This window comes from Rhinichthys klamathensis, unplaced genomic scaffold, assembly GCF_029890125.1.
Source record: "Rhinichthys klamathensis goyatoka isolate OS25496 unplaced genomic scaffold, OSU_Roscu_1.1 h1tg000422l_1, whole genome shotgun sequence".
NCBI classification, from domain to species: Eukaryota; Metazoa; Chordata; class Actinopteri; order Cypriniformes; family Leuciscidae; genus Rhinichthys; species Rhinichthys klamathensis.
In genome coordinates this window covers 1,991,086-2,003,627 of record NW_026606920.1, presented here as the reverse complement: position 1 = coordinate 2,003,627, position 12,542 = coordinate 1,991,086, and the positions used below count along the sequence as shown (strand labels likewise).

Sequence of the window (12,542 nt, the reverse complement as noted above, 5' to 3'; positions counted from 1 at the left end):
CACCCAGTGAAACGTGTCAAATGCGAATGTGGTTGCCTGATCTCCGTTAACAGCACTAAAAGCATTAACTTCCTATCTGACAAATTTAAAGGGTGCTTCATTTGTCTTCCAAGAAGCAATTTCGTGTTTTAACCACCTGTAGGAAGCTTTGTTACTCTCCCTCTTTCTCTCTCTCTCTCTCTCTCTCTCTCTCTCTCTCTCTCTCTCCCTCTCTCCTTAATGTGCCTCAGGACCTACGGCTCTGAGGTTCATTTGTTTGTGTAGTTTTTTTTGCCCATGTTTAATTACAATGGTGCAGCTGTTCCTCATTTACACTGGGGTCATATATTTGAATGTGTGTGTGTGTGTTCATATCTCTCTCACTCTCTCTTTATCTCTCTCTCTTCAGGGCCTTGTTTGCAGAGAGCAAAAACAGTGTGTCCACCGCTATCAGATTCCGAGGTACTGAAACAGGAATGATTTTGTGGGTCAACTTATAAGCCTCGACCGTTTAAATTGCAATGCAAGGTTGAAAAAAATCTTGTTTTTAAAATGACAAAAGGAACTATTTCCATCTTTTAAAACACATATAACACCTGTGTAATACTGCTTTGCATTTCCACGAACAGGGAAGCTATGAAACTGAATGCCCAGGGGCTTCGAAAATTCATGAATTGTTTTATAGATCGGGTTTAATATTTGTGATGACAGACTCATTTGCACTCTTATCCAGAAGAGGCTAGAAACGTGCCCCTCTGGACAGATTTTAATATACTGTGCCTTTTGTCTAGCACAGTGAGAATCCTATTTTACTAAATCAGGACCACAAGACGCAGTTTCATGCGGAAATGAATGTTTGAAATTACTTTAAAGCTTAAATTTGTAATGTTTAGTGTTTAAAATAATGGTAGAGGATGAAAGGCTGTTTTGATGGCAGACAGTCACATATCCCAACTAATCTAATGCTAGCCTCAACCGCAAAACTTTTCAAAGTGCTTCTATAAAACAAATGGGTTTGGAAGCATTTTTGACTCCATTTTACCATCCTTTCAGCGGGAAACCGCAAAAAAGGTATGACTAATACAAAACAAAATTGAGTATGACTTTCTGCTGGTTTCCTGTTGAAATGAGCTCCTTGTTTTCTCTGTCCACCGCCTTTCATTTCCATTTCACATGTAGCTGTCCTGATAAGGTTTAAGTCTCTTTGAATTACCTTCTCTTTTGCTTATGAACGGCGTACACACTTGCCGCACTAAAATTAATTGCTCTCTTGTGCGCCGCAGTCAGAGTAACGCATATTTTCATGCCTAATTTTAGGCTCATGAGTCGAGTTGAGTTGGCTGAGTGTGTCCTCTAAAAGCCTGAATGTGTAAACACCCAAAATATGGAACATCGATCAGCCTCAACCCCTCAAATAATAACTTGGGCAAATGACTTGCTTCAAAGCTTTTCACCAGACCATGAACAAGCAATGAGGGGAGTTTCTCTGAAAGTCAAGCGTGCAATTATAACTTTAAGTCTGTTATTTTGGGTCGATTTTGACCTCAAACACAGCTGCTCGCAGTGAAGACAAAAAATAAAAAATAAAAGGGATGTTTGTTGAAAACATCTTTTTCTTCTAGCTCTTAAATTTTACATTCAGAGGAAACGTCCAAAAGACTTTCATGTAAAGTATAAACATACTGCCATAAAGACAAACATACTAACTTGTTTTTACATTTGAACATAAAAAGCAAAGGTTTTCGAAAAGTCCTTCAACATAGGCAATGCATTCTGGGAAATTAAGTGTTCTTCCACCATAGTCCATCCATCTACCCATCTCAAACTAGCCAACAGAAGGCAAACTTTACTTGTCTAGTTAAAAATGAGTTATATTTGAATTAATTTTAATTCTACTGCGTTCAAATTTGAATTGCAATTCTGCAAATTCAGGAACTGAACTGAACTTAAATTCTCAATTTGCAGAATGTTTTCAATTTTAAAAATTCTTTCAACAACGCAAAACAACTCAGATCCTCATAGTAATTTAGAAAACAATACATTACATTACAATAAGCAAAGGAAATACCCCATTTTCAGAAACTGCCAAATTACAAACATTACTGTTCAAGAGTTTGGGGTCTGTAAGATTTATTTTAATGTTTTTGAAAGAAATATCTTATGTTGACCAAGGGTGCATTTATTTAATCAAAAATACAGTCCAGCAGTAATATTGTGAAAAAAATTCATTTATTTTAATTTAATTTAATTTAAAATGTAATTTAATTCATTCCTGTGATGGCAAAGCTGAATTTTCTGCATCATTACTCCAGTCTTTAGTGTCACATGATCCTTCAGAAATCATTCTAATATGCTGATTTGCTGTTTGAGAAACCTTTCTTCTTCTTATTATCAATGTTGAAAACAGTTTGTGATGACACATTTTTTTCCAGGAATCTTTGATAAATAGAAAGTTCAAAAGAACAGCATTTATTAGAAATTTTCTGTAATAATTTAGTCTTTACTGTCACGTTTGATCAATTGCATCCTTGCTGAATAAAATATTAGATTCTTCCAAAACAAATGTACTGACCCCAAACTTTTGAATGGTAGTGTACATCAATTCTATTTCATAATATAAAACAAGGCATCAGAATGCTCTCATCATCTTGAAACCACATCACGGTTAGTGCAATATTGATGTTTTGCGCACCACCCTACTTTTTTGCACTTATAGGTTTTGATTACAGCTAATGATAAGCCTCAGAGCGCTGAGTCCATTTTGATGATTATGTTCCAGGAGAGAAAGGTGTGGCGCCCACCTGTTCTAGTGCTGCTGAAACATGATCTCACACTTGTCACAAGACAGCGATCGGGAACTCGCAACGTGTTCTTCCTGATCGCAGGAGAACAGAGGGCCCGGCATCAAAAGGCTGACAGGTGCCACTTAAACACCAAAGACTGAGCTGAATGAGGGGAAACACAACAGGCCATTAGTTCACCTACAGATGGGCCCACAAAGGCCAGGGTGTGCTCCTTCACAAAGCTGCTGTGCGCATTTAAGTCCTGACGTGTTGCTGAAAGTCCACCACACAATGGAGAGGCTGGCACTATTGTTGTGGCCAGAATAACACTCCAAGCATGCAAACAAACAAACAAACAAACAAACGTGTATTTAACAGATGCTGGACTCATTGAAATCGTGCAGTTGCCATGAAAAAAATAGAGAAAAGTTTGTGAATTAAACAGAGGATTACAGTTGTGAGACACGCCTTGCGTGTTATTGACACACGCACTCAAACACTACAAACAACGTAATATGAATTATTCTTATGGTAAGAGTCCTAAAAAGATATCAGCAATTAGACTGATGGCGAAAAAGAGGATGTTTGGGATATTCTCAGGCTGCTCCTAAAATCCTGGATCCGCACCATAACTTTCATTACATTCTGCGACAAAAAAAAAGTCTTTATGTGAAAATGATTGCAATATGTTTCATAGTGAGATTAAACTAAACAATTAAGCTATTCTGGATTGGTTTTCACAGAGCCATCTGTTTGGATGTTTCCTCAAACTGGGAGCCTAATCAGCTATTCATATGTAGACTGTCATTGGGCAAAGCAGACCCAAAAAATGAGATGCCGCCAATGAATCGCAATCACCGATTTGTGCCAGAATTTTCTCGACGCGCATGACGGCCCGCCCCCCCCAAAAAAAAACATTTCCCCAGCCAAAATAAAGCGAACACATGTCCAGATTTTATGATCATTATGTTCAGCTACTTAATGAGTTGATCTTTTGGCATTTTCTGCATCACACTAAACTGCCTGATATGCTAGCAGAGAGAGAAGCTAATTATATTAAGCTATAAGCTAATAGAAAATAATCTTATTTAGTAACAAACATGGCTGCAGCGCTATGTCACATTTGTTTGAATTACTACGCAAGGAAAACTCAAAAGATTGGAGAGGGCTGAACTGGGACTGACGACCAGCGTCGTAAACACAGACGACGTAAACATGTCACTAGAAATCAAGGCCGTAAAATGCAACTGAACGCTGTCTTTCTCACAGGAATGCTCGTGTTTACGGCCTTGCACTTTCCACAGTGACAAAGACAAAAATGGAACATACCAAGCAGGCAAAATTCCCTCTTTTCTTCCCCAGACACAAAGTGTGACTTAGCACTTCAGCACAGGTCTCTTCTGACTGACTATGACAAACTCTTTTCACCTCTTTACAACATACTCCACTTATCCAGACTGTTCTTTGTCATTTCGCATTTAATAGCATCACTGATATATTTCCCAAACCACCTTGGCTGATTGCAGATGCCACATTATTTTCCTCGATTCTGTTTTTCAGGTTTGGCCCTCTGGGTCTGTGGAACGAGCAATGACAACAATAATCATTCTTCCAGCATAATTAACAACACTTTTGTGGGCTTGGAGATCATGACCGGCAATCATTCTGGACTAGAGGTGCACTGATTACACTTTTTTCTTTCCTGACACAGAGTAACAATACCAGTGTTTTTTATGTTGTTGTTTTCTCACTGTACACCTTCCCTGGGAGAGAAAACAGAACATAAATATGAATGAAAAAACAAATATATAGCATGTGACAAAAAAAAAGTTACTTTACGATTAATTGGACCAAAGGTTTTTACATTTTTAATACCAAGGACCCCCAGATATAATTTGGACCACCTTCATTAAATATGAAGTCAGCAATACTTAATATACTTACTTATGGCTTATCATTTAAAACATGCAAGTAGCAACTTTACATGGCTGCTCGCTCTAACGTTAACATAGATAAATGTATGCTATTATTAGGTGCATATCCAAGTGTTTGTGCGAAGTGTGGAAGATAAAGTATAGCGCACATACTGCATGACATGAAGGCGCCGGTGTGATCACTAGCATTTAACTTAAAATACTCAATTATAATCAAGAGTAGCCTAATATGTCATTCGAAACTGACAAATTTTATTTGTGTGCACTCAAAATAACTAAACATTGTGCTTTTGTAAAATAAACAAAACAAACAGGATGCGCTTTCTGCCGTCTCGGCCTCTGTGAACTTGAATGCGCCAAAGAATAAACAGACATGAGAAATACATCTATCGAAAGCTTGAAATGTCTATTTTTAAATGGATTATGTTATGAAACATGCATATAGGTGCGTGTTCTATTCTGCGGAGATGACGAGTCAGCATCGTCGACTTAATCTCTGCAGCCGAAAACACAGAAAACATTATCAATAAATTATTAAAATGTCCAGACAGACTCCTTGCTGTTTTTTCACGACACATTCATAATCATTACTTTTGCCGGTGGGCTGTGGTAAGCTTTATGCGTGCACTTGAACGCTGATTAGGATTTGTTTAGACAATTAAAGGCTCAATATTATGATTTATGGCTTATTTATATACACGTGCGATTAGTCGACTAATCGCGTAAATGAACGACTAATAGACGACTAGAAAAATCTTTAGTCAAGGGCTAATCTATATATATATATATATACACAGTATAAATAACTTGAGGCCAACTGTGCATCCCCAAACCCTAATTTGTAAACCCCTGAATTGACTGTAACTGTGAAAATCCAGTGAAAATCTTCAGTCCAACAATAATTTCATAAAATGGAAATACCCATGAAAACCATTAATTGGAAAAAAGAATACTGCTAAAAAAAAAAGTTTACTGCTAAACCTGGTTAAATTTGTAACCACACCTGTTTGAATATGCAGAATGAAGAGGAAGAGAAGATTTTCTGTGAATAACAACTTCACTTTTAGTCTGTTCCTCACAAAGCTATCAAATGACCGTGAATACAGTACACACGTCATATGATAATACTTTTTTTTATTAATAATACTTTTATGATGTTATTTATTTATTTTTGGAGCTTGGCAGGATAAGTCACGTCTGGTATCCAGGTACTGGATACCAAAAGAAATGTGGCTGGTGGAGTTTCGTGATAGCACAGTCGCTGATGGTAGAGAGCGTCATTTATGGTGTGCAAATAAATTGGTGATCTGCTACAGTTCCTGTGTGAGTGTTTGGACAGTATATTATGTATTTAATTTCCACATACGGGAAAGTTATATGTGACATGTCCGTAAAGCCAAAGCAAACACACTGAGCCGATATTCTACCACATAATGGAAGAAAGTGAGAAGAAACAAGCCCACAATGAGTGTGTGTTTGTGTTTGTGTAGTTGAGTTGTACGTTGACCTGTAGAGTCGTAATGAACAGTAGCCCGAGCCACAGAGCTTGTCTCTTTAGATATGCACACATGATATGCAATTAAAAACTCCATTCACATTCCAGTGAGGCTGTCAATCAGAAGCAAATCCTTTTTGACAGAAGCCAGTGAACCGTGCCAGCTAGCCACTGAACAGGAACTCAAACAGTAATGGCTTTTGTTACCAGCAAGACCAAATTTGGATGCAATTAAGTTGACCTTAAATGAGAATATATTGATATTGTGGAGACGGAACAATAATTGGATCTCTTCTTTCAACAAATGTACATAGTTCATTAACTGACAACTGGTTTAGCATCTGCTGCAAAGATAACGGTAAGAAGTTACTAGTTACTCACAGGGCACTGCGGTGACTACTGCCGACCATTCTAACATTCTAACAAACACATCAAAAAGGGTCAATCATCTGTAAAGATATCTGTCAAGCGTGGTTGGTGTGGAGACGTCATCGCATGGAAAAGCATCAAGTAAACAAAGTCGCATCAGTGATGTGCAGCTCTTCATTGTGCTGTTGTACTTGGAGCTTGACCTAGGCACAACATGAGCAAAGATCACAGCCTATGTAAACATCTCACATTTATGACAATCCACCCATGTGTGGCCGGCCAGTGTAATGTTGACATATGCTGTTGACATAGGAAAAACTCCCAGATATCCGTCAGTGGAAGGACATCTCTGTTTAAAGGGGGAGAGCAAGCCATTTTTTGGAGTTACTGTACAATGCTTTCCAAACGTTTCAAACATGGAGGTGTTAAAGTCCTAAACACTGACACCTTGTTGTGCATATTGACATCAACATAACTCATTCAGCAAAACTCTGACCATACAATTTTTGGTAGGGATGCACCAATATGAGAATTTTGGTCGATACCGATTACCGATAATTATTTTTATTTGAATGCCAATAACTTATGTATTGGCCGATAAATCTAAATCCAAATTTTTATATAATTTTTGAGAGCCTGATTACAAAAACAAAAGTCTCACCATTAAAAGCCATGACCGAAACACAATTATAACGATGTTCTCATTATAATTTTATGAAGCCTATATGACAGACTTGCGCTGCACATGTGCACTTAACTGTATTTTCCTTTTTGAAGTGATTCCAATCATATTTCAAGCAATTCCAAACCATCAAAGTGAACAGTGCACATCTTGAAGTGTTTCAGCTGAAGGAAATAATACATTATTTATCCGCTTTAATATATTGGCCAAATTTTCTTAACAGGCCGATAACGATAACATTAAAAATGAACACATATCGGCCGATACTGATATGGCGTCCGATATATCGTGCATCCCTAATTTTTGGCTTTAATATTCTAAAACCCTCAGTCTAAAACTCTTTTTTTAACAAATGATTAGTTAAAGGATGTGCTTAACTTGCTTAAATGTTGATCAATAAATCAAATATTATAAGAACTTTCTTTATTTACTGTGCATTTCAAACGAGGTTTGTGATGTTTGCAACCATGTAAACAAAATTTGGAGTTTAAACTCAGATTTGTGAGATTTAGTGATAAAAGCAATTAAAATTTAAAAGAAGAAACATAAATAAATAAAGATAAATTCCTTCAAGACCTCTAATGGGGGAATAAAGAATTTGATGTGTGTAAAGCTACATTTTTCATGCTATGTTAAATTGACATGTTAGTTTGCCAAACATATCTAATAGATCTCGTGACAAAAACCAAAGTGGAACACCAAAGTGTACCATATTCATGGAAAGTCCCACATGATTTATATTTACATGCTTCAGTTTGAGCCAAGAACAATAAAGATTTTGGATTTTTGTACAGCAAACCACTTACCATATGACATCATGTGAATGATACAGCATCAAATACAAACAGACTGCGGCATGCATTGATTTCCTCTCACATTTAGGAGTGTGGTTTGATCAGTGCTCTAAAGGCCGAGGCAGGGGGGGCATGAATGAAATGCCCGCTCAGTCTCACCCTGTCATCACATCACTCTTTCTAAGAAGCAGTGACCTGGTAAACAGAGATTACCAGAGCTATAGCTCCTCTCTTCTTCTCTCCTAGTCAAATCAGCTTCCACTTTCAGGACTCAGATGATAAGTCCGTTAGCTCCTTTTGTTAAAAATGCACATGCGTGTAATGATCATTGCAGCTGGAGTAGAAGTACTGTGGGGGGGGTTGGTCAGTTTTAGAGTGGCTCTTGACTAACAAACACAAAAGACAACGTATTATGTCAGGGTCGACATCCTAGGACCCTCTGACATCCAGGACCACCAAAGATCTCAGTAATTTCTACTTAATTGAAAATGCCTGTGGCTAAGACTGTGGCACACAGCAGACTTTATATTACAGAGCATGGCCCATGACAGCAATACATATTTGAGATATCTAATTTCTCATCCGTTTTTAATGTAATCTCCTTAAGAGCAGGAATCTCATTTGGAATGTACTAACACACAAAAAACACATACAGAACCTTCAGGAGAATATACTCCATAATTGTAATCAAAAGATCTTGAATTTAATTTTCTAGGTTTTTATGAAATGTTTATAGGTGTCTGTCTCGAGACAAAATGCAAAATAATAATAATTTTAAAAAGCATCTGTTTGCTAGGTATAAAAAATGTGCGTCCATAAAAAAAACACAGGCCTGTTTTGCTCACCAACTCTCTATTATTTGCTGTTGCTTTAAATGCACAGGCAATTAAACCCTCTTGTATCAGCCTAATTGATTCATTCACTGGAAAATAAAACTGATGTAGGATTTACTTAAAAAAAATGTTCACTCAGAAATCGCTATGTAAAATTCACAAAAAAGAAACAGCAAGAAACACATTGAATTAAATGTGAAATTTTGTAGAAAGACTGAAATAGTACTTTCTTGTCAAATGTACTCTAATCATCTTTATTTTATTGTCAACTTCTAAAAATATATTTTTTTTACAGTGTAAGCATCATTCAAACCTTAGGCTGTACAAAATGACTCCAGCTGCCAGTTGCATAAACATAGCCATTATGCTAGTCATGGGGCAATCAGTCTTACATTTTGGTTTCAAATTAGACCAGTCTACCTTTTTATGTAACTGACTTAAAATAGTTATGAACATTCTTAAAGAAAAAAATGTGATGACTAGTCTTTGCAGTTTATGCAACTGGCCCCAGCTCAATTAGTTAGATCAGACTTCTGCTGTCACCAACTGACAGCGCACAGACCGTACACAAGCAAAACCTGTGAAATTTGGGGCTCTCGCCATTCCTTAAAACCACATCAACGACAGACTTACAAGACAATGAGTCATGCGTAGTGTTAACAGCTTGCTTGCATTATCTCATTGGCTGTAATAACTTTGAGCCTGCAAACTCCATTAATGCAGCGACTTGAGCACCAGCTGAAAGTCATTAGGCATGAAATAAATCATTCGCTTTGATATAGGTCGGATTCAGCGGGGTAGTTTTGTTGGCCATTAATGGTCAGGGCAGGGGCTGCATCTCTGCCAGTTTTCATAATCCCAAACAGACTGTAATCCAATCTCTCCAGAGTACCCTTCAAGACCACTCTCGACTTCCTTAACAGCAGCACTCATGCAAAGCACACATCAGAGGTGCAGATTCAGATTCAACGAGTTCTGTACATCGTCTTCAAATTCAGATTTAATTGCCTTTGCATTTATTTGCTTTGGAAACACTCTCTTAGCAAAGCAACACTGTGTCTTGTGTCCCGAGCAGGTAGCATGATAAGCACGGGGCGATAAGAACCAAACTGTATAGCACAGGAAGTGTGGCGCATTAAGTTCAGATATAGTGTGTACAAAGTTGCTTCATTTTTTTCTTTATCCTCGCAGCAATAACTTCAGGCTCGAAACGTGTACCTTTCAATGCACAAAAAGCAGTGCGCTAGACAAACACAGGCTTTCCTGCATTTACACGTTTTGCTGAACTGCAGAAAATCCACAGCAAAGTGCAGAACAACTGAACGCTTTTAAGCCAGCGTATGTCTCTAAGGCTCGGAACTAAAATCCATAGTGTATGAATAAAGATACAGTGCTTGTTTTTATACCTTTCTGTCCACATCAAACAGAAAGAGTGTTTTGGGATCTGAGCAGAGCAGGTAGGGAGGAAGGTAATCAGAAGGGGGTCTATGTGCACAGACTGCATCAGTCCCACTGGCACCGTGACCCTCGTTTAGCCACATACCATCAATTTCTGTCTATTTGTTCTGGAGATACCACACACCACTGTCACAATCTCACTTGTTTGCTCTGCTGTGTCCCCCCACCACTAACCCCCGGCCCCCACCCCATCTCTCTCTCTCTCTCTCTCTTTCTTACTCTTCTAACTCCAGCTCCCCTCCTCCCTCTCTTTCTGAATTGCTAAGATGAAAAATCTCGAGTGGAGTTGATATAGGCTGACTTGCCTCTGCAGTGAAATTACACTATATAGATTATATCTGAAAGCCCTTCCCCTTCTTCCCTCCCTCCCTCTTCCTTTCCTCCCTACCCCCGCCAACCTCTCTACCCTGGTTTTATAAACTCAGCAAAGATATTAACAATTTACTGCTTCACATCAAAATTACATCTAACAAATGAATCACTGAAACAATGCAATGAAATTGTGCTTTCAAGGATTTTTTCAAATAAGGTCTGTCACTAAAAATGGGATTAATCCATAAAACATTTCACTGTGTATGTGACTGCACTTAGACATGGATATGAGACCTATGGCAGTGAATCAAGAAGCATTGAAAGGAATAATACAACCCCAACCCCCACTCTATCACCCCACAGTAACCCTACCCCCTCCTCATTCACACACACACACACACGCACACACTCTCTCTCTCTCTCTCTCTCTCTCTCTCCCTCTCTCTCTCTACCCCATCTCTCTTTATCCTGCGCACATGCACACACGCACACACACAGTAACAGCACCATCATTAGGAGAAATAGAAGAATACAAACCCCACATATCTCTGTTGTTCCTCAGGGAACTTTAAGGATAAATTAATTCCGTAGGTACAAAGCATTAAACACAAATATGATGTGAACAGCATTAACAAACATACACATACATATGGTTACTATGTTGGTAGTGCGTGTCAGTTTGTTGATGCCCATGAGTTTGGGGCTGTGATGATGAGCAGGTGTTTTTGAGTAAGCGATTGCTACTTCTAGCTACCAACTTATTTCGTGCGATCTAATTATTTGCATATTATTTACAGTCCATAAGCGGTCTCTATGACAACCCGTAGAGGCGCTTTTTAAATTCGCGACGTAAATGGCACGTGAAAATGCTAATGTGCTCATTTAACAGTTAAATATTTGAACATTTATATTTTCAGGGGGGGGGGGGGGGGAGGGGGATAAGATTAATAAAACAATAAACAAAGTCACCAGGTTTGGAAACATTTTTGGTCTCGCGCGCTCAATCTCCTACTTTCTCCGACTCACTGTGACAGTCGGGTGAAGTAGCTACAAACTTTGAACAAGTCCTCGACAGTCGGCATTAAAGTTCAGACAGGCAAAACTCAAACAAAACACATAAATGAAGAGCATGCATCATGAAACGAAGCTTTACCTTATTGCAGTACGGAGAGTCCGAATAGTGAGACTGTCCCAGACGGGAAGGATCTGTTGCTGATGGTGGTGGAGGTTGAGGATAAAATCTCACGTCCATTTCAGTAAAAACATCAACCGGCCCCTATTGCCTTTCCACTAGAAAATGTGTTCCTCGCTTACTCAGAAATCGCAACGCAAGAGAAGAAGGTACCAACTGAAGACTGAAAGAGGCTGTCTATTGCGCCTCACATCCGTTCCGCGGTTTTTCGTAAAAACTTTTATATGAACCTTTACCTCAGTCGTCTTACAATAGAGAGATACCGCGGGGAAAAAGTGCTCAGGTTTGAAAAGAACAAGGGCATCTGGTGAGTATATGTTGACTGCTGTGAGTAGAGATGTGTATCTTCTTGGTGCAGCTGTGGCTCAGAGTAACTGCTCTATGGAGAGAAGCGAGCGCTTTGCCAATGTTCACACACAAAAGACTCGCAAGCCACGCGGCGGTACCGCTGAGCGACCACAGGGGGCGCTGCGATGTGCGCGGACTGCGCTCCTGCTTCAGGATTTGCATCACTTTGCGTATGATACTGTCTGTCTGAACATATGCTGACGGAAGATTCCGTTTAGATGTGCCAGTATCGCTCTTCAAAACGAACATATTTTTGACAGGGGTGTCTTTCACCGCATTAGAATATGTTATCGTGAAATGTAAACAAGAGTCTCCAGCACTGGGTAGTATTAGGCATGTGAACAACTATACTTCCAAAGTGGA

General features: G+C 38.7%; 1 protein-coding gene across 3 annotated transcripts in view; it reads right to left on the bottom strand.

The window, feature by feature from the left end:
- tox (thymocyte selection-associated high mobility group box) overlaps window positions 1-12,254 on the bottom strand; it is a 59,799-nt gene extending 47,545 nt beyond the window's left edge. For 2 of the 3 annotated variants that reach the window (XM_056235484.1, XM_056235485.1), the window contains exon 1: window positions 11,793-12,254. In XM_056235484.1, coding sequence (XP_056091459.1) covers window positions 11,793-11,891 — 99 coding nt within the window. In that variant the 5' untranslated portion in view covers window positions 11,892-12,254. The remainder of the gene's footprint in view (window positions 1-11,792) is intronic. The other variant, XM_056235483.1, reaches the window with a different exon arrangement.
- Window positions 12,255-12,542: the final 288 nt, after the last annotated feature.